Here is a 23,692-nt window from a genome sequence, read left to right as displayed (position 1 = left end):
AGTACCTGGAAGAGACATGACGTGAGAAATTAGTGTCCAGAGTTAGCAAGCAAGGTGCTGGGAAGGTCACACACAGGCATGGAGACAGTGAGATCACCTGGAGACTGGGAAAATTGAAGAGGTTTTGTTTGTTGGCCTTGAATTTACCAGCTTTGAGGTTTGAGAGGTTTTCTTCTGGGATTGCCACCATGAAGTATCTGTTTAGGAATGAAGGTTTTACTGAACACCGCAAAAATTACAGGAACATGTGAGCCTTCAGTGAAGATGCTTGAGGTTTTGGCAATGCACTTCAAAACAATGAGAGAAAAGAGAATCTCGCCTTGTTCATTTGAATATTTAATAGCACCTTAATTGCAGCTGGCCTGCTGGGACAGACCCTGGCACACAGCAGCCATTGGAAATCATGGCCAAGATCTGCCTTGGAGGCTGCAAGAGAGGCGCAGAGCCGGAGCAGAACCAGAGCTGGGACATGGTTCTGCCAGTCTGTGTGCAGGATCTGCCCCTGCAGTGCCCTAGCTGTTTGTGGTTTTGCATCAGTTTTCATCTGCTTTGAGATCTGGGAGCACGAGGGTGGGTGGTGTCCTGCCCACGCACCGAGCCCACACAACCAGCCGCTTGCAGAGCATCAGTCCCCAGGATGATCCCACCACAGCCCCCTGCTCTCTCCACTCCTCACACACCTTCTCCTTTGCTCCATGGGAAACTAGACTAGGGTGGTGTTAAGGAGATAAGCTGATGGAAGTGGCTGCATTGGGCTGAGACCTGTTTGGCTTTAACAGTTGTTTCCTTGGCCTGATGAAGGCCATGGCTTTTCTTTCCTCGCCCATTGACCCAGCCTTCTGCTCACTGCGGGCTCACACTGCTCAGCTTGTCCTCCCCACTGCGCTTGGTCATCAAGCCTCACACTAGGTCGAGCTCAGTTTATCTCATGACAACGGATAGCTGTTCAAGATGGAGCGGCAACAAACATGGGAGTTCCTCATGGGACCTGGTAAGCTTGGACCTTCCTCAAGACTGGCTGTCGCCTAGGAGGGAGCAGTATTCCTGCATGTCCACACATCATGACAGGCGACCTTCCCACATCACTATGGCCTATCAGACATCAGCAAATGTCTGATTTCCAGTCTCTAGTCTGGATATGCCCTGGTGGGATACCATCTTGCAGACAGCAGCTTTCCACTACAAGATGTCCCCTGTCCCTAAGCAAGACTCTGCCCCATGGCGTTTGGGCTCAAAGGTTACCTTGAGCATCCCAGCATAGCAGCTGAGCTGGGCACACACATGCAGTCCATGCTGCCGCCCGTTTGTTGGCCAGCAAGAGAAATAAACCTCCGTAAAAGCAACCCCAGGAAGCAAGTCCTGGTGTTGGTGGGACTCTGGCCCCAGGGGACCAGCTGCTGGGTCCTTGCACAACCAGCATGGTGGCTGCTGGGGCCATGCCTGCAGGGATCTGCTCTCCACCAGCAGAAGGGGATCAGCATCCATGGCTGGTCTCCACCCTGGTGCTGCAGAAGCTTGGGCACAGCTCGGGGAAGCGAAGGTGCAGCAAATGCAGGTTCAGCACGGCAGCTTTGTTTTCCACCAGCCAGTCCCGCTGCTTCTCTCGCAGCCTGGCTCCGTGCTATTTATACCCCGCTCCACCACCACTTCATGGCACAGAAAGGCCTGGTGGAAAAGCTAAGGAAGTGAAATTACTTTGGGGAAGAAATGACACTACCCGTTTATAAATAACCCGGGTTTCATTGATCTTTTAGATGCTCTGTTGGCAGAGAGTCCAATGTCATTGCTCCAGCAATGCAGACAATACTTGGGCATTGTTTTATTCTCAGTTACAGGGAAAAGGACAGCACCAGCTGCCTTTCTATCTTTAGCCCATGAGAGCACCCTTCAATTGTTCTGCACTTCAAACAATAGGCACATGTGTGGGGGGTTTAAGATTGCTGGCCTTACCAGAGCATTTCACATCGAAATGCGGCCTTAGAGACAATAGATTTCTTTCATGCCCTGGCTGAAGCTGGTATTTATACGACAGAGAAGCCAGGGTGCAAGAGCTCCGTCTTGTTTTTCTTGTGGATGATGGGCCAGCGAGAGGTTCGGCTCCCCTGGGAGCCCTCTGAACTCTCTTCCACGAAAATAACCCTATTGTTCTCTCTTTATTTGGCTGGTGCCAAACATCACATCATCCCCTCCACTCGTGGAGTCAAGTTCATGGCTTTGGTACTACTCTATTGCAAAGACAAGTTTCTGCATTAACACACAACTATCCTGAGATACAACAGTGTTGGCCAAAACCTCAGACTTGGCTATGTTGGTTTTGAAGCAAGGGAGAACTGGAGGATTTTTTTTGTTCCCGTTACAGGGTACCGGGGAAGCGAGCGCGCCCGCGTGTGGTTGATGAGCGATTCTTTGAAGGCGTGGACGGGCAGCCAGGCACCCAGCTCTGCAACCGGCCCGTCAGCTGCAGTGTATCAAATGCCCGTGCATAACTCGGCAGCATCGTGGGCAAACAATCTGCTCGCTTTCTGGTGGCTCTGCCAGTGCGCTCGGTGCCGGGCTGCCTCTGCCCTGCATGGCTGGGGGACCTGGGCTGTGCCATGGGCATCCCGGGTGCAGGATGCGGCCAAGCGGGGGACGTACCTGCTGCAAAGCTCCCGTTCATGCATCAGGCTCTGATGAGTTAGAAAAGCAGGGTCTTGTCAGAGCTATTTACTCCCCCCATCGTGGCTGATGTTGTATTGAGTTTCAATTGTCTGAGCCCTGGGCAGCCTTTGAAAGGGGATGCGACATCCCAAAGCCACAAAGCCCATCTTTGAAGGCTCTTTAACAGCCAGAGGAGAGGTTTACAAGTATAAAGTGCTTTTCTTTAAACTTTGCAGGACTCTATTTTTAGCAAATAAAGATAATGTCCCAGTTGCTGTTGTTCATCTTTTGTTGCATGTAACATGCCAAATACTTACCATGTCTGCCATATTTTTTTATCATTTAACCTTCTCTGAGCTGCATTGCAGCTCTCTTACACTGTAGCAGAGATTATGGGCTATCTGCATGTACAAATCCTTCCCGGGCTAGTGGATTAGTTTGAAAAGATCTCATTCTCCAGACTGAATTTGGAAAAGAGAAAGAAAAGGTAAGCCAGAGCTCTCTATAAAAAGCTTTCCCAGTCAGAGCAGGGTGCATTCATTCTGGGAGCTCCTGAGGACAGGGCAGCACCTTTTTCCAACTTACTTGCAATGAAACTGGACCATTTTTTGCAATGTTTTGCTTAGAAATTGGCCCTTTCTCAGACTCTCAGAGCAAATGGAGAGGGGACTCAGGACCCTGCCAGGACCAAGGACTGAGAGGGGAAATGCTTCTGTTTGAGTGAACTCTGTCCTTTTGCATCGTCATTAAAACTCTTGGACTTTGTTCCTCACTTCCATCCCTTGACCAACAAGTGGGCAAACAGCCCTTGCCCCATGGGGGGTCTAAGCAGGCTCCCGATGCAGGGCAGTTTTCCAGTGAGACAAGACTGGATCTACCAGTCCACTTCCAAATTCACAGCCTGGATCTGTATTAGTTAAGGTGTGAATCAACAGCTACTGATCAAAGGGATGGCAGAGAGGCAAGAGCAGGACTCCCGAGTCCAGAAAAGAGACAAGGTGGGTGCATTAGAGAGCTATAATCACAGAGCTTTATTTCTGAGATAGATCTCTAAAAGGAGAGCTAAGAGGCTTGCAATGACCTGGACAACTCCTGGCTCTGGTAATACGATAAAGGGCCGGTCATCTCTCGGCTTGGTCTGGCGACCGGTGATGATCCGCCTATGGAGGGTGACTGAGCGTAACAGCAGGCATTGCCCAGTGCTTACTGGAGAAATCCCTCCATCGCGGGCAGGCATGTCCCAGGGTGGGAGGCTGCCTTTGCACCCTCCTCTCAATGCGTCCCACGGTGGGGTCCCCCTGCCTGGGGCTTTCCCTTGCTGCCCCAGGGTGTAGGTGTGGATGAGGGCACGAGCAGCACACGTGTGAGCACAGCATGCGTGTGTGAGCCTGGCACCCTCCTCCACTGTCATGCTCTAGGTTAATATAGATGTATGTATATATAGAGAGAGTCTTAATCCATGCACAGTCTCTCTGCAGGTTAGATGGGTCGGGGACTCTCCTGCACAGACAGGCTCCGGGGTGAAGGGCTTGCTTCAGGGGTTGGCACTTTGTGCAGTTCCAGACTTGGTGCTGCTTTTGCTGCTGGATCTTAGGGCAGATGGGAACCGGAGGCAAAGGATAAAGTCACTTGCAAAAAGCCATCAAGTCAGTGGCCAAGTGAGGAAAGGATCTGCTCTTCCTCCCAGGCAGTCCAGTGACACATCTCACAGCCCTGGGACAGGTCACCAAGGAGATGGGGAGGTCTCCATCCTGGGAGGTTTTCAAGGCTTGGCTAAGTAAAGCCACAGCCACTCTGATCTCCTGCTAGGGACGGTCCCACTGTGAGCAGGAGGCTGGGTTAGAGACCAGCCCCTTCCCTCTCTCATGCCCTGACGTGAGGAAATGTCCGAGCTAATCCCTGGTGGTAGAACAGACAGAAAAAAATTAGTATCCACGGGCAGCACACTGGAGTCAATGAAATAATTCACAGTTTCCCTGTTTTGTGATTGCAGGATCCAAGCATCATACGTGGATTTCCTTGTTCTGCTCCCAAAGCTGCATTAATGAAAAATTAAGTCCAAATAAAGATGCAGATCTGAGGCTGGTGTTCAGCCGTTGTTCTGCTGGCTACACACAAGTGTCACACAACCCTCTCTCCACCAGCAATCAATGACTTGAAACATTCATAACGCAGGTCACAAACCAAGTCCAGCCCCACTGCTTTTTTTGGAGCCTCACAGTTATATCATAAATGCACTGTGAAAATGCTTAAGTAATTATATTACACCAGTAGGTACACAAATGATTGCCTTGTGATGACAATAAATCTTTTTTCTAGTTACGCTGTTGCGTTGATGGTACCTTACTGGCAAACGTGTTAGGGTTGTTTCATTTTATTACACTTACTGTAAGGGCAAAGCGAGTTAGGACTGACAGTTCCTTTGTATATTTAAACAAAAAAGCAGGAAGGACCTGGTTTGGTTTGGATTTATTTACACAAACAAATTTTATCCATTCCTAATACAGACACATTCCTGCAGAAATAACCCTCCTGATTTGTCACACTGCCATTTTGAGCCCTATTGCTGGGAAATGAATGCCTTGCAAGTATATGAAACTGTTCTGAAATCTGAGATTTACCAGATGTACTCGACCGAAGAGGCACAGAACAGCCTCCAGCCTCGGCTCTGTCCGAAAGGAGAGCAGAGAGCAACCCTATCTCCTGATGAACCGAGACAAAGTGAGCATAAATACCCAACTAAAGTGTGAGAAAAATATCAGCTTGCATTATGCCGCAGGGCTTCCCAGGCACTGCCGAGGACGCGGGAGCGGCTCCCTGCTGCAGCACAGCCCGCGGTCAGGGATGTCCCCATGGGGACGCCCGGGTGCACTCAGCAGCCTCTCTGGGAACAACGGGGGACATCTGCGATGGGGGCTGCCAATGGGCTGGGCTGCATCGAGGTACCCCTGGCCACCCCCTTTTCCAGGTCCTGTCAGTGCAGTGCAGCAGAGGGATGCGGGCAATGAAGATGTTGAAGAAATAGAAAACATGAAAATGTTTCTAATAATGGTTCAGTTCAGGTTCTTTAATTTCCAAAGCCAGGCTTGCAGTTCCTCTGTCTTCTCCTGCCTGCAAAGGGCAAACTTCAGCTCCCACGAAGGCAACAGATGATGCAGCTCCGGTACAAGAGAAAGTGCCTGTGTCTTTCTCCCTTCCCACTGCCCTCCCGCTGCCAGGATGCCTTGGGTGCACAGCAGTGGGAAGATCATCGGCACCGCGGCAGGCTGGGAGCTCCGCAGGGAAAGGTGTTCAGCATTTGCACTGGAGAGTACTTCTGTTCAGCACAAGAAGATCTACCCCAATAAATCAGTAAAATTATCGTCCCCCGATATACAGGCAAGACACAATCTTGTCGAGTGCTGGCCATGGATCCATCCTGGAGAACATCCCTAGCAAGCCCCTACCTGTTCCTCAGGCTGTGGGCATAGGCGCCGTGGGCATAGGTGCCCACCTCACCTCTGCGACTGCAGGGATGGCGCGCAGCCCTTGCTTTCCACCAGGAGCAACCAAACGCAGCGCCAATTCCTGAGCCGTGCCGCACCGCGTCCCCACTGGATGTAGCGCCTACAACACCAGCGGCAGGGGGAAGCCCTGCTCTGCTCTGCCAGGGTGTTCCTTCCCCAGGGGTCCTGCAGCTGCCACGCACCGCCTGCACGGTGCCGTGGGTGTTGTGTCCCTTCTGCGGGGGATGACGTCGTTAGGGCTGATAATGACTCGGAGGGGCTCTGAATTTTTCCCGCCGCAGGTAAGGGCTGAGCAGCACCGCCCATGGAAGCAGAGGACGGTTTTCATTAGATGGAGGCCCCCGCTGCGGGCGAGCACCTCCCTGAGCCCCCGCCAGCGCTGCTCCCGCCCGCCTGACATCACAGCATGACGTCACACCTCCCCGTGACGCACCCCCGCTCCGGGGCACCACGCCCCTCTTCCTCCAGACACGCATGCGCGCTCTCAGCTCCTCCCACAGCTCCTTCCCCCCGCCGCCGGCCAGCTGCATTGGCAGGCGGTGGTGTCGTTCCCCGCGTTGATAGGTCAGCGGCGCTGCCAATCTTCCCGGGGGCGGGGGAGGTGTGTCCAATCACCTGGTGGCGGGCGGCGCGGGTCGCAGCGGCGGGCCGGAGCGGCCGGGAGCAGGTGGGTGCCGGCGGGGGGGCTCCGGGATCGGGGGCCGCGGCTCAGCGAGGGGCCGGGGTCGGCTCCGCTCCCCGCCGGGCAGGCCCGCCGCGGGGCCGGGCCCCGGCTGCCCCCGAGCCGGGCGGCGTTGGCGAAGGGGAGTCGCGGCCCGGCCCTGCGCAGGCCCGCGCCCTGCGGTCCCGCTCGGGCCTTCCTGAGGCGAGGCGCGGCCTCGGGCCGTGGGCAGTGCGCGCTGCCGGCTCCAGAGGCAGGGCTCGGCTCGGGCGCTCGGCCCTGCCCGGCCGGGGGCTCGGCGGGGGTGTGGAGGTGCCCCGGTGCCCGAGCCGGGCGGCCAGGAGGGTGCGGAGCTCCGGGCTGCCCCGGCCCTCGGAGGGCAAGGCCGGGCTGCCGGCGGGGAGGGAGGTGAGGCTGCGGGGAGCGGGTGGGTGACTTCTGCTCTGCCTCCCCAGAGGCCATGGCTGCGCTGTGGGAAGACGTCCTGCGTGACGAGGCAGCCATCCGGGAGGCAGCGTCGGTGGCCGTGGACGCGGCGCTGCTGGAAGGTGTGCTGATGCGGACCGAGGGCGAGCCCAACGCCTCGGATGTAAGTGCCAGAGCGGAGCCATGGGACGTGTTCCATGCTGGCCAGGGTGTGAGTCAGCAAAGCCAGAGGAACGCGGGGAGGAGCCGGCTGCCACCCCTGGGCTTGCTGAGCCCTGTCAACCTGCATTGCTTCACAGCGAGCACCCAGCTGCCTGGCTGAAGCACCACTGACCTGGGGGCTATAACTCACACCCCATCCTGCTGATGAGTGCATCTCCCTGAGAGACAGCCCTGCGATACAGTTCCCCTTTTCCAAGGAGAGGGATAGATCTGGAAAGGTTTGGGAAATTGCCAGGAGCCCTGCGTGTGTGTGGTGGTGGGAGTTCATCCATTGTGTTCAGGTTTGGGCCCCTCACTACAAGGACACTGAGGTGCTGGAGTGTGGCCAGAGAAGGGCACCGAAGCTGGTGAAGGGTCTGGAGCACAAGTCATACGAGGAGTGGCTGAGGGAGCTGGGGTTGTTCAGCCTGGAGAAGAGGAGGCTGAGGAGAGATCTTATCGCTCCCTACAACTCCCTGAAAGGAGGCTGTAGCGAGATGGGGGTCGGTCTCTTCTCCCCAGTAACAAGCGATAGGACGAGAGGAAATGGCCTCAAGTTGTGCCAGGGGAGGTTTAGGTTGGATATTAGGAAAAAATTCTTCACCGAAAGGGCTCTCAGGCACTGGAGCAGGCTGCCCAGGGAAGGGATTGAGTCTCCATCCCTGGAGGTATTTAAAAGATGGGTAGATGTGGTGCTTGAGGACATGGTTTAGTAGTGGACTTGGCAGTGCTGGGTTAACCATTGGACTTGATCTTAATGGTCTTTTCCAACCTAAAGGATTCTGTGAGTCTATGATTCTCTCCCAGCTTCTCGCCACCCTTTGAACCAGTGGAGCGTCTCTCGGAGGGGGCCTCTGTTTTTGGCGTGCTCCCAGCTCCCAGTCAGCCTTTGCCCCGTATCTGGGATGAGGCAACGGGGACAGGGGTGGCTGATGCGTGGGATTATCTCTGGTGAATCTCCGGCAGCTGGGTGGGGTGAGGGTGCTGATGGGGGGGCTCGGCCTCTTGGAGGGGGATGCTGTCTGGGGAAGAAGTACCCCTGTGCAAGAAGGGTGGGACACAGTCAGGGACGGGTCCCTGAGGAGCCTGGGGGCAAGCAGGCAGCTGTGCTGGGAGCTGGCAGAGGTACGAGGAGGGAGGTCTCCACCACAGGAGCTGCTCCTTGATGTCAGCCCCATGGTCAGGTCAGCGCTCTGAGGGGACCTCGAAGGGTAAGAGGAGGAGGGAGCCTGGGAGGAGAGGCCAAACACACTTCCAGTGTCCCTTGTCTTGTGTAAAAATCAAGGTGAATTGGGAACTTCTCTCTGGTGTAATATTTTGGCTTTGAGGGTGGCCCTCAGCTGAGCTGTGGGGTGAGCCAGGGGTCCAGAGTTGCCCTTGGGACTTAGTGAGCAGGGAACAGAGAAAGCGACTCTGAAGGCCAAAACCCAGGAGTGGCAAATTCACCTTGTCTCTGAAACTGAGGTGTTTTGGAGACAATGCTTTCTAGTTAAGGTGGAAACAGAGCATCCTTCAGAGGGAAGCCCAGCTCGAGCTCTGGAGCAGCTGCTCCTGCCTCCACAGTGCCCCACGGACAGCTCGTAAAGCAAAGCCTTCAAAAGTCAGGGGTCAGCAGGGTTGAGGCTGTGTGTCTGTCCAGGGTGCACTGAGGAGAGCTAGGGGTGGCTTCAGCCTTCAGAGAAGCAGCGGAAGCACCTCTTTAGCCCCACTTAAACTGCGTAGACCTGACTGTTCTGCTGCTGCATCCTTGTTTGCAGGTGGTGAATTACGCTCCCTTCACGCTGCTCCCATCCGCAGTACCAAGTGCCCTGTTTGAACAAGCGTACGCTGTTCAGCAAGACTTTAACCTGCTGGTGGATGCTATTAGTCAAAACAAAGAATTCCTGGAGCATACTCTGGCCAGGTAACTTTTCTTGCACATTGCATTTAATGAAATATTTTAAATGCAAAGCATTTATCACCTTTCAGGCATTCCTGCCTTCCATCCATTCATGTCCTTCAAACTGAGGCGGGCACTCCTGTCCTCTGCAGATTGTCTCCTTTGCTGCATTATTTGTCCTAAGATTAATTTCCATCAAGCCTCTGAGTTTTGAGGTCTCCTTGGGCCTCAGAAGATGAGATATCTGGCCAAGAGTTGACTCCCTGCAAAGATCTTCAATTTTGCCAGTGTTTCAAGCTTGTGAATTCTTACTTGTGAGCTTGTTGGCCCCTGGGCCTTAAATTCAAATTGCTAGAGTCGTCTTTGAGGCCTAGATTTAGTGGTGTCTCTTAGTCTTGTTTTGCACCTGCCTGTGGCTATCCGACAGCCACCAGCTCTGCTGCCTGCCCACGGTTATGAAGAGAAGGTGTTTGTTCCTTCCCTGACACCTACCTCTGATCAGTCACCCCATGTCCCCTGCTTTCCCAGCCATGCCGGGAAGGTGACCCACAAGCTCTGGGTGCCGGAGGACTGGTCAGCTCTGGCTCATGAACTCTGCTGGATTTATCTGTGGCTGTTGCCCTGTGCTGGAGCGACCACCCCTGACTGTGGCCCCAATAATCTGTAGGGCTGATCCTTCCACAAAACCCATTTCCCTTCCTGCTGCCTGTTCCGTGCTGCCTGTCTGCGCAGGTGCTGCTGGCTCTCTGGCACCAGGACAGAACAAAGTAGACTGTTTTCCAGCATACTTCTTGTTTTGCTAAAGCCTGACCCCTCAGAGCTCTTTTAATGCTTGCGCCTGTTCCAGAGCTGGCTGCAACCAGAGCTTGTGGGGGCATGTTTATACCTGTGGTTAAGGAACGCAGCGCCTGGGGCTTGTGTGCGCTCAGGCGCCTGCCCTGTGCCGCCTCCTGCGCGGTGTCTCAGGGCAGCTCCTGGAGGTGCTGCTCACAGTTAGCTCAGGGATTTGGGACCCTGCAGAAAAGCCAGACCTACTCTAGCAGCGCCGCTGAAGCACTTGGCACCACAACGTGTGGGGTTTGGAGCCCAATAGGACAGGGGGAATTTGATGAAGCTCGTGAAGCTGCTTCTGTGGACTGTGCATTCAAGCCCAGAGAGACTTCTGATTTCTTTTCTGTATCTGCAGAATTCTGCTGCATTTCTGTGCTTTTGCTTGCCCCGTCTCTCTGCCCTGCAACCGAAAGTGACCTCTGCACAGCGGTGCTTTTTGTAGAGTGCCTGTGCTGAGCAAACTGGATTTGCGTTTTGGTTGTGCACTGTGGCCCTTGATGAGGAGTGCATTCGTGGTGAGATGCTTAACAGTGTGGTGGGACTTGGTCTAGCCACAGCCCTGCTGTTTGTGCTGGAGAATGTCCCTGTTAAGGATTTTTTCTGGAGAGGAATTAATTTTCTTGTTCCTTTGTGATGGTGTAAGGGGGCTGATCTGGTTTGTATTTCTCTCTAGCACCATCAAGGTAGATGACTTCACAGCTCGACTCTTCAGAATCCACACGCAAGTTTTGGAGGAAGGCTTGGCTCAGGTACCTTGGCGGGAGACCCAAGTGGTCAGCAGCCATGTCCCTTTGCATTGCGGTGGGATTGCCTGGTCTGCAAGCTTGCTGCTGTGGGCTTTGAACTGTCCCGTAGTCAGCCTGGTCGCTCCCTACGTAACTGAGACATCGTAGCAACCTGTGAGTTCAAGACCTTGCCCTGTTTGACAGTCATGCCCTTTGGTTTGTGCTGCTGGAAACAGTCAGGCCTTGACTGGGAGGATTTAATATGGTTTGTCTTTGTCCTCTGGGAACCTTGCGAAAGTGCAAGGATGTGTGCCGTGTCGGGACCTGCGCCAGACAGGCTGTCCCTGCACTCACAAGTGTTGTTAACTCCTCTGGAGCACTGAGGATGGCTGTGGGCCCTCAGCAAGGGGCAAAGCGCCCACGGGCCCGTCTTGCTGAGGTTTTTATCAAAATGAAGGTGACTAGGAGGATTTTGAAGCGAGGTCATCAAAGGGATTTGCAGTTAAAGGCAACAGGAGAACCCACTTCACCTCCCCTCTGTTTCAGTCTGTGTTTTTAGGCATAAACCGCTCTGATTACATGTTTGACTGTGGGGTGGATGGGACAGCGGCTCTGAAGCAGATAGAAATAAACACCATTGCTGCCAGCTTTGGAGGCCTCACCTCCCGCACTGCGGCGGTCCATGGGTAAGGGAGCATCTCTGGTCTGTGCCGCTAGGCGCTGCAGCAGCTGTACCGCATGGCCTGCTGCACTCCGTGTCTTTGCATGCCCTGCAAACTCCTGCTCCCTAGGTCTGGTCGGGGGCTGTCATGGCATTTACAGCTTTTTTTTGTTCCACAGGCAGGTGTTGAAAGTGCTGGGAAAGTCTAAGGAGGCATCGTGCCTGCTGCCCAACAACCCATCGAAAGGGCTTGCCTTGGGTATTGCAAAAGCCTGGGAGCTCTACGGTTCTCAAAGGTAAGGAGAGAGGAGGTGCTGCAGGCTGGGTTATCTTGTCTCCCCTGGGGATGCACATTTTTGGTTTTGAAACTGTGCTTTCTGAAAGATGCCTGTTTGCTAGACGGGCTGCTCTCGAAAAGCCTGTGGCACCCTGGGAAGAGCAATGCGGTTGTCCTAGCATGCAAGGCTGCTGTGTCGCAAGGGCAGAGAGGTGCAGAGGGACCCTGGAGCAGTTGTGTGGTTCAACAACCCTGCACAGAGCTTGCTTTTCCTCCTGCCCTTGTGCTTATGCCCCGGACTGGTTCGGTAATTACGCAGGATCAGTACTGCTCTCCATTTGCGTGCTGACCCTTAGAAACACTGGAGAAAGTGAGCAGGAGCAGTGCAGGAAGTCTGAATCGCAGAGATGAAAAGTTGGTGATCCTGGGTGCGTGTGGAGTGTTTCTGGGTTTAATGATGTCCTTGGTATCTCTTCCAGTGCTGTGGTGATGTTTCTGGTGGAGGAAGTCCAGAGGAACATTTTTGATCAGCGATGTGTAGAAAATGAGCTTTGGAACAGGTAAAGGTTGAATTTTCCTGGGATGGGAAAGGAAGGAGACGGTACAGTTTTCGAAAAGGGAAGCAGAGCAAACTGCTGCCAGATCATGGTGTTTCCCTCGAGGCAGCTTGCGGGGTGTCTCCAGCCTCTCCAGCAGGCACAGCATGGCCGTGGGAGCGTAGGAGCAGGCCAGGGAAAGATGGAGGTGTGCAGAATCCGTTTGCTTTTTACTTTGTCACCTACTCAAGGATAAAGTTAAAACGCTTTATAGTTTCTGGGACTATGAGAGGGCATGTCTTGGTATGTAACAGGGCAGCCTTTATCTTGGACTTATCTCTGTGGTCTGTTACGCAGCTCTCTTCAGTGTTCCTTCGGTGGCCTCCTGTCTAGCCTCGGCACCCACCTTCATCTTCTCACCAGCCTCCCAAAGCCTCTCGCCAGCTCTTCGCTGGAAATACCAGCAGCCATCAAAGCCTCTGGTCTCCAGGGCTGATTCCTTGCTGATTTTGTGCCTGTGTAATCCTCAGAGCTGCACCAGCTTTGCTGTGGGCCAAGTCTCTTAGATGAGACAATAAGGAGCAGTGGGGTTAATAAGGGTCGTGCTTGCTCTCTGACTTGGGATTGGGCACAGGGTATTTTATAAAAGCTTAATTAATGAAGCTTCAAACCCATTGTGAAAGATCTGGGCAAAGTAGGCAACGCGGCAGTGGAGTAAAGGGCTCGGAGAAGGTGTTTTGATAAGGTCTGGCCCTGAGCCTGTGCTGGAGCAGTGGGAGGTGCATCGCATTGTGTCTCCAGATCAGCAAGTCCACACCGCCGCTGTGTGGAGGAAAGACTATAAAGCCTGAAGGAGGTAAAACATGCAGGAAGTCACTGTCTGCCTGCAGCTCGTGGCTTTGAAGCCAACAGTGAGTGAATCTGTTGTGTAAGGATAAAAAAACCAAAATATTGACTTTTCTCAGGAAAGGAGGTGAAAGCTGAGTATGGAGAAATCCAGGGTGTTTAGGCACGTGTTCCGATTCCTACAGTATTCGGGCTGGAAACGTAGGACAGGAGCTAAAAACAGGGACTGTTTTGGCCTGTAGGATTCCTCTGGCTCCATAGTACAAAGCCTGAGGTTATTTCTGAAGGAGCCTACAGATCCTCCTTGCTGGAGCCACCGGTTCCACCTGTGGTGTCTAGTAACTATTTCTAGTAACTATGCCCAGCCTGGTGACTCTCCCATTCCTCTCTTAACAGGAATATTCGGGTCATCAGGAAGCGATTCAGAGATGTGTTTGAAAAGGGGTCTCTGGATGATGCCAAGAGGCTGTATATGTGAGTATGAGCCAAGGTGTGCGTTCTTGGCTGTGTGTTGGGCACACAGGGCTGTAAGGGGGAATTTTCAACCAAAGCTGGTGGTATGTTTTGAGTGTAAATAGTGATTTTCTGAGAAAGCAGTTCTCTTCTTTGCTCCAGGCTGCTGCTTCCCTTTAGAGCTGAAATTATTTTGTTTTCACTGTGGTGAGATTCTGCAGACACACACCAGTCCCTTACAGCTGGAAACATAATTTCCCTCCTTCAAGCTGCAGCCTTAAGAGCTCTGCGGGATCTTTACTTCCTCCGCATACATCTGCTACGAAAAGCCCTGGCTATTTCAGAGGCTTCCACAAAGACATATCCTGTTTACTGTGCACGTGATGCTCTGCCAGCGGGAGTTGGGCCGGGTTATTAGTGCTAGAAGAGGAAGCATTGCATGTCCTTATGGTATCTGTTGGTCTTGAATGCACTCAGCATTTTGCCCACTCCCTGTGGAGGCCAGGACGTGCGGGTCGCAGGCTCCAAGTGCTGGCAGTTGGTCTCAAGTATGACATTCATCCTATTTCCAGGGTAGTGTGCTCGGAGCTGTACGAGCTTGGAGCTGTATGGTTTCATGCCAATGTTTTTTTCTGTAGTTAGGCTAATTTTTCCATGGTTTGACCTTTGGTGCCTCTGCTGTGTTTATTGAATACACTTGTCATCGCCAGACAGTTAAAGGAATAGTGTATCCACTGTCCTTCCTCCAGAGCATCCTCTCCTCTTACTGATGAATGCCTTTACAATTACACTGCCTGGCTGTCAGCAGTTTCTGTGCTGCTTTCCCTGACCACACGCACAGTTTCTGTGGCCAAAGCTTGGGTGTGTGGTGCTACAGGTATGCTGATGGCCCTGCGCTGGCAGGGTGTTTTGGTGCCTAGGCAGGTTGTTGAGTTGATGTCCTGCCTTGAGTTGCCACTGGAGAAAGACCCTGCTCCCTCCCAGCTTCAAGAATGTCCCAGGCCGGGCTCCTGGTGGCAAAAGCTACTAAAAAAATTAGGTTCTTGCCTCCCTGCTGGTCTGGGTGCCTGAATTATTGAGACTTTGGTTAGTCAGGGCAGAGGCCAGGTGTCAACTCCCTGTGTCTCAGGACAGGGCAAGCAAGCTGGGGCTCAGTGGAGAGGAGCCAGGGCTTGCAGTCCTCAGCTTTCTCTGGCAGAGCCAGCCAGGAGCAAAAACAGCCCAGGAGGCCAAGGAGAAGGGGCAAATGCTGTAACGCGTTGCCTGCCTGACCCCGTTGCAGCCCCCTTGGTGCTGAGGGGGTTTGGCCAGAAGCAGGCAGGGACTGGCCTGGTTCTGTGAATGCTTCTGGTTTCTGTTCCAGGGACGGCCAGGAGGTAGCAGTGGTGTACTACAGAGAGGGCTACGTGCCAAAGAACTACGACCAGCAGGTCAGTACTGACTGCTCGAAGCCACCCGTGCTATGGCCACACTATGGCTTTTGCCCAGCAAGTTTGAAACGCCCGGTGATCCCAGGGACATCTGTCCTGTCCTGGGTGGGGTTAGTCTTGTCCAGCATGGCTGATGGCATTGGGAAGCGGTGACTCGGCAGTGCACGCGAGTGTCCCTGGCACTCATGCAATAAGAAAAATGAGTGGCTTTCTTGTCCAGTAACCACTCGTGGTGACCTCTTACTGCAGCACTGAATTCCTTCTGTACAATATGGGTTAACACAGGTATTAGCACCTGCTTAAAGGGTTTAGACTTGATTTGCAGATCACACTCTGTCCTCTACTAGGACTGTTAGGTTGCAGGTAATAACAATACAGACCAGATCTTGCTGTAGTCTGGAGGTGGCAGCACTGGACAAGCTGGGGAGGGGGTGCAGGCAAAGGCAGTGGACTAACCTGGCTGTGCTGTTTCCAGAGGTGGTGGGAAATCCATGTATGCATGTCTGCTTGTCTCCGGAGGGCTATTGCCACCCCCCATCCCTGCCAGGCAGGGAGGGAGGAGGCAAATATGTCAATAATAAAAAGAGTGGAGAAAACCTTTTGGTTTTTTTGCTGACGGGATGGCTGCTCTCTTTCTGTCTCAGAACTGGGAGGCACGGTTGTTGCTGGAGAGATCGAGGGCAGTGAAGTGCCCTGACATTGCTACCCAACTCGCGGGCACCAAGAAGGTCCAGCAGGAGCTGAGCCGGCCAGGGACGCTGGAGAGATTACTGCCCGGCCGTGCCGAGGCTGTCGCTCGAATAAGAGCAACGTTTGCTGGACTCTATTCCCTGGACGTGGTGAGTGTGAGCAGGGCTGCAGCAGGAACCAACACGCAGTGTGCTTGGCCTGCATGATTCTCTCTGGTTAAGAAGATGAGAGGGCTTTGTTGTGGTCCCTGGGGGACCCTGTTGATCCTGCTCAGAGGGGTCTGTCGAGGAGTCCCTGCTCCTCCCTGATACTTTGCTGTTGCCATCCTTTCCTGCCAGGGTGAAGAGGGTGACAAGATCACTGCTGCCGCTATCGCTGACCCAAACCAGTTTGTACTGAAGCCACAGCGAGAAGGTGGAGGTATGAGCTGGAGCGGGTCTGTGTGGGTTTTCATTGTGGTTTGTGCTTTATCCAGGAGAGGCAGTGGCTCTGTGATGGTTCCTGAGGCTGTGCTGAGGGATAAAAGCTGGGGCAGGGTGGCTTGTAGCTTCGTGTAGCCACGGGGACTAGTTGTGGCAGTAAGGTAGTGCTGCTCCTGGAGGAGCTCCCTGGGCCCCAGAGCTGGGGTGTGGGGAGCCCAGGCAGCACGTGGGGAGGCAAAGGCTGGGTTGGTTTGGGTTGCTGGGGCTGCACAGCTGGGGCCAACGGCTTCTGCTGTGCTGGGAAGTGCTCAACTTGCTGGTTTTGTTGTCAGGGAACAACCTCTATGGTGAAGAGCTCAGGCAGGTTCTGGAGAAGATCAGAGACAGCCCTGAGAGAACCTCCTACATCTTGATGGATAAGATCAACCCACAGCCAGCAATGAATTACTTGCTGAGGGCTCACAGTCCCCTACAAGTGTCCGAGTGCATCTCGGAGCTCGGTATTTTTGGTGTCTATGTCAGGTGAGAGACATGCCTGCGTTACAGGGTGGTTAACCTGCTCCAGCCGGCACTTGGGTGAGGAGCTTTCCCCTCTGTGCTGGCTGAGCATGGCAGCAGGACAGATGTCTCTGGGGAGGTGGAGGTACAGGGGACAGATGTGACCGTTGAGGCTCTGCCCCTGTCAGCAGCTCTCCGAGCACCGCGTTCAGACACTGAACTGCTGCTCCGTACCTGCTGCCAAGCGAGTTGTTGAAAAACAGCAGAGCTGGTGCTGGTGGTTACTGGTGGAACTGGCACGTCTCATCCCTGATTTCGGGGAGCACTTCTTGGGTGCTGGATGCAGCCACATGCTTTTCTGAAGCCCCGGCAGTCTCAGAAATATCTGAAGGCTTAATGCGGTCATGTTCAACCCTAAATAGCTGCTGCTTTTGTTTAAAACCCTTGTAGGCCCATAGAAATGTTTCCATAGCTTATAAATCAAAGTCCTTCTCGTACAATTTTAGAAACAAATGTACTCTGGCAGCGTTCAGAACCTGACACTGCCTGTGTGCAGAGCAATGAGACCAAAATGGCCCAGCTGAGAAAGGGCACTGTTGCTGGCAAGCACAAAACAGGCTCAGCTCTGTTGTCTGCAGGGACCTCTGCATTAGCCCTGGGGCTTTTACTTGCCGGTTACCTGCCCTGCGCTGTGGCAGGGAACGTGAATCAAATTGTCCAAGGTGAAATGCCATGAGCTTTCTGCTCTGCAGATGCTCAGTTGCCCTTTTCTTTGCAGACAGGGCAAGGAGATGGTGATGAACAAGGCTGCCGGCCACCTCCTGCGGACGAAGGCGATCGAGCACGCAGACGGTGGGGTAGCGGCTGGGGTGGCGGTGCTGGACACTCCTTACTTGGTGTGAGGAGGCGATGCCCCCATGCTGCGCACCTTGCTCTGCTGCCTGAAGAGCTGATCTGCCACAGCGGTGTTCTCCTTAGGGTGCGCTTACCACGGTCTGATGTGGCGGGGACGGTGAGGAGGGACTGTGTGGACGCAACTGCTCAAAAGTCCTGCGTGCCAGCCCCAGCTTCTCCTCTGCGCTTCCTCCTGCAGGAAGAAGGGACTCCCTCGCTCTGCCTGGGCAGGGAGCCCTGCCCCACACCCGTCCCAGCTGTGGCCTCCCAGGCCTGCAGTGCTCTGGGTGTTCCCTTGGGGGGGTCTAGCCTGCAGGCAGGGGTACGTACAGCAAAGCTGATGGGTGAATGTGCCACAACAGGCGCTTGCGCTGTTCCCAGTTTCATGCTCCTTCATGCTGCATTACTTCTGGAGACACACAAACCCAAAGCCTAAGGAATGGGAGGAGAAAGGTGGATGTGCAAGTAACGGCCTTTATCTGCGGGATTTGTGGTCCAGGTTAAAGAGGGGAGCCCAGCTCCACGTGCCTGTGGCCCCTCCAGCCCCCAGGTGCCGCTGCTCCCCTCATTTCTGCTTTTCCCTGTGCCTGAGGATCCTCAGGGTTCCTGCACAAGGGCCAGCTGCCCTGGTGTAATTTGCCCAAGGGCCTCTTGCTTGCTTTTGCTTTGCCTGACTCCTGCTTTGTTGGCCTGGGTGCTCATCCCACACAGTGCCTGTGGTACACAAGGCAGGCAGCAGTGCAGAATGCAGCTGGCAGGCCCTGCCCTCCCCAGGGAGGGCTGCATCTGCTCCCCTTGCCTCCCGCAGCCTTGTCCGACAGATCCCCACGGGTGGGCACAAGAATCCCTCAGTGGTGGCAGATCCCAGCGTGATGCTGAATTGGAGCCTTGTGTCACAGGCAGGGCATTGGTAAATTCTGCATCCCCAAGGGCTTGTGCCAGCACATCCCGCTGCAAGTCATGCACTGAGCGTCTGCTGCTGCATGTACGGCCCAAGAGCAGTGTCAGGGAGCCCTGACCTCGGTAATGGTCCTGCTGGGACGTGGGGCGGGCTGAAACTGGGAGCTTTGCAGCAGGGAAGTAACAGAGTTGCAGGAGAGGCTGAGCGGGTGCAGCCCCAGCTGCCAAGCCCTTTGCTCTGGGACCGGCACCAGTGCACGGTGAGACACGTCTCCCTCCAGGGTTCATGGATCAGTGGGAACAGTGCAGCAGTGCAGGGGCAGAGGCGTGAGGTGTACAGGTTCTCCGTCCCATGGGCCGTTGCCTCTTTCTCCAGCCCTCTTCTTCCTCAGCCGAGCAGTCCAAAGGGATAAAAGATGCCCCTGTCTGGCAGTGCCCTGGTGAAGCACCCAGGCAGCCTCAGCTCTGCCCTTTCAGCGACACCACCGAGAAGCGTCGTAAAGCCAGCATTTCTGAAGAATGACGGTGCCGATTGCCAGAGCTTGCACCCTGCTGGGCGCACTGCTGCTGGGCGCTCCAATCATCAGTCCTGCACCTTGGAAAGAGTCCAGTTCTGTAAGTGTGAGTGACTCTGTGATTGCTGGGTGGTTGTTTCTTTTTGGGGGTGGTGATTACCCTCAGCGAGAGATGAATACGTATGTGCAATCTGAACACTGTTCTTGTGTCAATTTTGTCTGAGACGGGCTGCAAAGCAGAGGTGGTTGCCTCTTCCTGGGTCAGGCATGGCTTCTGGGCAGCCATACACCTCTGCGTGGCCCTTTCATGTACCGTCACAGCAGGGATGCCTCAAGCCAACCCACCAGTTTCTGCTCTGGTTGCTGTAAGGCTGCACAGCACCGTTTTGGAGCGGTGTCCCTGGCGCTCGGCCCTGCAGCGCTGGTCCAGCAAAACCAGTTGATGGAGAGCAGCTGGTGTGAGGGGTGCCAGGTAAGACAGACTCCAGGAGGAAACGCTCTCAGCCTGGAGCCGTGCCTGTGCCATTTGCTGGAGCAGCGAGGAGCGGGAGAGCACTGCAGCAGGGCCCCTGAGCTGCTGGTGAGGTCTGAGCCGAAGGTGACACTGGGGACCAAAGCGTGGAGGCTGGTATCCATTGCTGTGCCTGGGCGAGGACCAGGCCTGGGGGGGAGGCGAGGCAGCTATCGCCAGCCCTCAGCTTCCTGGGCTGCTCGTCCCTCTCCCTGGCATTGGTGCTGCACGGGGGGCTGAGGACAGGTGGGTGTTGTGCACTCTCATGCTTTCCACAAGCCAATGTTGGCCAGAGACAGGGGAGACACTGAGGCACAGGCTCCAGCCCTGGAGCCAGAGCAGAGCAGCAGCACAGCCTGAAACACAGCCTGTAAACCCCAGCCCTTGAAAAAGCATCGCACTGGCAGGAACCTACCCCTCCCCAAAAGCCTACCCTGGTTAGAGCAGGGCAGGTCCAACAGCTCCGACAAGCACCTACAACCCCTGCGCAACCCCTGCACACGCTCTAAGCCTGTTTCCATTTTGTTTCTTTGAATTTTATTGCATTTTGCATAAAATTCTAGCTGTTTCCAGCCAAAATTACATAGCGGACAAAGAGTGACAGAGGAGGAGAGATGATGTAGGAATCCTTGGCAATGAGGTGGCACGATCCAGTGGTACAGAGCCGTGGGGGGCCTGTGGGCCACTGGCACATGCTGAGGTTACAGATCACAGGCAAGCGCTGTGCCAGTGAGAGCAGCAGGTAAGAAGTGAGATTTGGGACTTGGACAACAGCCCACCAGAGCACCCGCAACCCCTGCCCTGAGCAACCAGCCGCAGAGGCAGCTGCCTCATCCTTTCCAGCCCAGCCAAAAGTCAGCTCCGTTTGCAGGTAAAGCCTGTACGTTGGCACTCACCAAAACAGCTGTTGCAGCAAGTTTTAAAGCCCATTTCTCCTTTGGTTTAAGTGCAAAATCAAACAGTTCACATGCAGTTTTCATACAGACAGTACAAAGGAGGTATCTCTCCCAGCTTAACCCAGGGCTAGAGTTAAAAGTAATTAATTTGAAGACAAATGGCTTTGGCAGTACCCTTGTGATGTTCAGGCTCCTAGGCTAGAGGCTTTGGGTTTTTTCCCTGCTCATCATTATAAAGCCATGGCAGATTTAAGCACAAGCTAACTCTAAGCATCTTCCACCGTTTTTTTCCTGATGAGAAAACAGCCTCTAGGACTAAGGCAGCCCTGCCTGCGCCTTGGTTTCTGTGCTGTATCAATGGTCGTGGTGTGCCGTAACCCAGCGCCTGGTTTGCCTGCAATGGGAAAGGTGCCTCTGCATGGCTTTGTTCCCCCTCCATCCTTTGGTATCAAGAGCACCCAGCTCCTACCCCAGGAGGCAAACGGAGCATCCAGCTGCGCAGCCTCTGGGGGCAGCTGGGAGCGGGTGGCAGCGGTGCTCGGCGGAGCATGTCAGACCAAGACTTTTCCTCCTAGCCCATATGTGTCTCCCTATCTTGTCCATGGCCTGGAGGACCCCAGACTGGGAAAAACACACCAGGTGGCACCATGCAGTTAGGAAGCTGCAGATCTTGGTACCAAACTGCTTCAAAAATAAACCTGTTTAAAGGACAGAGCTCCCCTGAGCCTTGCTCCGCTCTCTTTCGGGCTAGAGGACCTCTGCTAGCAACAGGCTTGGACGGCGGATGCAAGACTAAACCTCAGCTATACAGTTATGATGCCAGAGCGTTTTTAAGTTCTCCTGCAGCTTGCGGCACTCCAAGTAGAAAAGGAAGCTTAGCTGGCGTGTGGGCACTGGCAGATGCACCTCCCTTGCCTGCCTGCATTGAGTAACTCCAGCACCACTTCCCCTCCAGCTGCCAAAGTTCCTTCCCACTGTGTGCAAGGTGCCAGGGCCCCTCGATTACAGAAAGCTAATGAACACCCACCCCCCACCCAAAATAGAATTAAAAATCAAGAACAAGGTGCTGAAGAGGGAGGAGGAGGAGTCCCTCTGTGCACAAGGCTGAACCTCAGACGTACGATATCCATCTGGAACACGATGCACACGCTCCTCCAAGGCATGGACACGCTAGTGAGAGACGGCCTCTCCGGGGCCAGCCTTTCCCTCATTCGTAACATTTGTACATTCAATTCAACAGGTGAAGGTTTCCTTCCCAGGGCAGGCAGCGGTCACTCAAGGGACCTGCTCATCAGGACACCGCTGCTGCCTCAGTTCTGCTCAGCAGGGACAGGTCATGCTTCTACTGTTTAGTGTCACATCTGCTGTTGAAAAGATGTTTTATGATGCCCGGGTTTGCCAAGGTGGAGATGTCCCCCAGATCTTGGTCATTTTTGGCAATCTTCCTTAATATCCGTCTGGTAATCTTTCCTGTAACAACAGCCATGAAAAGAAAGCAGGACTCAGGATCAAGAGATTAGCATCCTTAGCAGGAGTGGGGAGTGCCCAGACCTGCAGCACCCTGCTCGTCCTGAGGTTGCTCCCCCCTTGAGTGGCCCTGGACAAGCAATTTAGGGCTGATTGCCTTCCACTGGCAGCATCTCCTCAGTCCTCCCCAGCACTGCCACGGGCCCCTTACCTGAGCGGGTTTTGGGCAGGCTAGGGGCATGCTGGATGTAATCAGGCGTTGCTATCGGTCCGATTTTTTCTCTGACTGCAAAAATAAAAAGAGATTTTTCGTTGTAGGAAGGAGATACCACACACCCCTTTGCAGGCAAGATGACCAAGTTAAGACATGCAGAGCCCAGCTCCTGGGGAACCTGGAAGGGCAGTGCTGCATCCGAGCCTCCGGGCTGCGGGAGGGGGCAGCAAGACCGGCAGTGCCAACGGGGCTATAAGCACATCTTCCCAAAGGCAAGAACACTCATTTTTTCATCCTCTCCATCTTCAAGAGACATCTATAACGGCTACACCAATCACTATTACGATTTTGATAGAGCAAGAACTGATTTGCCACTGGGTTCCTACAGAGACGAAACTGCTATGGGTCCATTTCATTTATTAAATGCTGCAGTCTGTTGTGGCAATGAGAGCGCTTCCCTTGAGACCAGAGCATGAACACCCAGAGCACTACCCCAAAGCAACCGAACGATCCTCACAGCAAGTTAAAATCCGTCAGGAGAGCCAGGGGAGCCGTGCCCACACAGGAGAGCACTGTTGCAAATGAAAGCCTGCCAGGTACCCCAGTCTTTCACACAGCTGCCAACTCCCAAGAGGTAGAGGTGGCATCACATGAACAGCCAAAGGCCGGGAGAACTAATTTTAGTCTTCACCAGCATGCTCTCTAATCAGAGGGGGCACCTTGTCGCAGTTGTCCACACTGCATTCCCCAGACTACATGCACCCTCGTTCAAGCACCCAAGCCCTTAACCCCTCCATCACCTGCTCAGCACTGTGCTCCCTCTCCCTGCCACGTAACCTCCCAAATATTTGGCTGTTCCTACCTTGTTTTTTCAGCTCATCCGTCAGGTTCTTGGTGAACTCGTGGCCATCTCTCAGGGTCACGAAGCAGTAGATGCACTCGCCTTTCACGGGGTGTGGGTGGCTGACCACCGCAGCCTCCGAGATGGCGGTGTGCTCGAGCAAGGCTGACTCCACCTCTGCGGTGCTCAGCAAGTGGCCTGGAAGCAAGGAGAGGCAGTGCTTTACAGACCCACACGGGGCTCGGGTCCTGCAGCCTCCCAGCAGCTGGGAGGAAGAGGTCTGCAGGTGTAAAAGGCCCTAAACTACAGGTTTGAGAGCATCGATTTCATTTGCTTGAGAAAAGACAACAGTTGGAGAGAGAAACTCGTTTCAGCAGTGCAAGGGCTGGGCTGCCCTGAAGGCTGCCAGGCATCACTCACCTGCAGAGCAAGGCCACCTCCCCGGGCTGTTCTCCCTCCCACCTTTAGGCTGCTTTCTTGAACAGATCATGAACTGCTCACAGCCATGGGATTAAACAAAGCACAGGCTGAGGAGGAGCTGGATTTGGTAAGAGGAGACCTGCCCACATGGTCAGCTGGAAGGTGCAGAGGAGGAAGAGGTTGGATCTGCAGAGCCCAGCAACTGGCCCTGCCAGGCGCTGCTCCAGCTCATCGCCATGGGGAGATGGAATGACGCTCCACATCTCGGGGCAGGGGCACAACTCACTCCTGTACACCTCTGCTCCTGTACCTGCACTCTGACATTCCAACCCTGGGACTGCTGTCACAGAAA

At 54.2% G+C, this 23,692-nt stretch overlaps 2 protein-coding genes across 4 annotated transcripts in view; one reads left to right on the top strand and one right to left on the bottom strand.

The window, feature by feature from the left end:
* The first annotated feature begins 6,663 nt into the window (after nucleotides 1–6,663).
* On the top strand, nucleotides 6,664–19,187 carry GSS (glutathione synthetase). 2 transcript variants are annotated; one of them, XR_015702880.1, is made up of 14 exons: nucleotides 6,664–6,813; nucleotides 7,263–7,396; nucleotides 9,192–9,337; nucleotides 10,818–10,893; nucleotides 11,416–11,555; nucleotides 11,710–11,826; nucleotides 12,287–12,367; nucleotides 13,586–13,663; nucleotides 15,006–15,072; nucleotides 15,717–15,911; nucleotides 16,101–16,182; nucleotides 16,517–16,706; nucleotides 17,461–17,661; nucleotides 18,853–19,187. XR_015702880.1 is itself a non-coding variant. In XM_087749493.1 (13 exons), exons 2-13 carry the CDS (start codon nucleotides 7,268–7,270, stop codon nucleotides 17,582–17,584), a joined length of 1,425 nt encoding a protein of 474 aa, XP_087605619.1. In that variant the 5' UTR covers nucleotides 6,664–6,813; nucleotides 7,263–7,267; the 3' UTR covers nucleotides 17,585–19,187. The 2 variants fall into 2 exon arrangements, 1 of the variants encoding a protein (XP_087605619.1); XM_087749493.1 differs by having other exon boundaries at nucleotides 17,461–19,187.
* A 145-nt stretch (nucleotides 19,188–19,332) lies between these two features.
* The window catches only part of ACSS2 (acyl-CoA synthetase short chain family member 2), a 34,459-nt gene continuing 30,099 nt past the window's right edge, over nucleotides 19,333–23,692 (bottom strand). For both annotated transcript variants that reach the window (XM_087749490.1, XM_087749491.1), the window contains 3 exons: nucleotides 22,942–23,118; nucleotides 22,077–22,151; nucleotides 19,333–21,868 (listed from right to left, as the gene is read on the bottom strand). In XM_087749490.1, the coding sequence (XP_087605616.1) occupies nucleotides 21,741–21,868; nucleotides 22,077–22,151; nucleotides 22,942–23,118 (380 nt within the window). In that variant the 3' untranslated portion in view covers nucleotides 19,333–21,740. The remainder of the gene's footprint in view (nucleotides 21,869–22,076; nucleotides 22,152–22,941; nucleotides 23,119–23,692) is intronic.

Source organism: Nipponia nippon, unplaced genomic scaffold, assembly GCF_047370975.1.
Source record: "Nipponia nippon isolate SJK-2023a ecotype South Korea unplaced genomic scaffold, ASM4737097v1 scaffold_13, whole genome shotgun sequence".
Taxonomy (NCBI): Eukaryota; Metazoa; Chordata; class Aves; order Pelecaniformes; family Threskiornithidae; genus Nipponia; species Nipponia nippon.
Note: the sequence above shows the minus strand (reverse complement) of the source record. Positions and strands in the feature narration are given on the sequence as shown.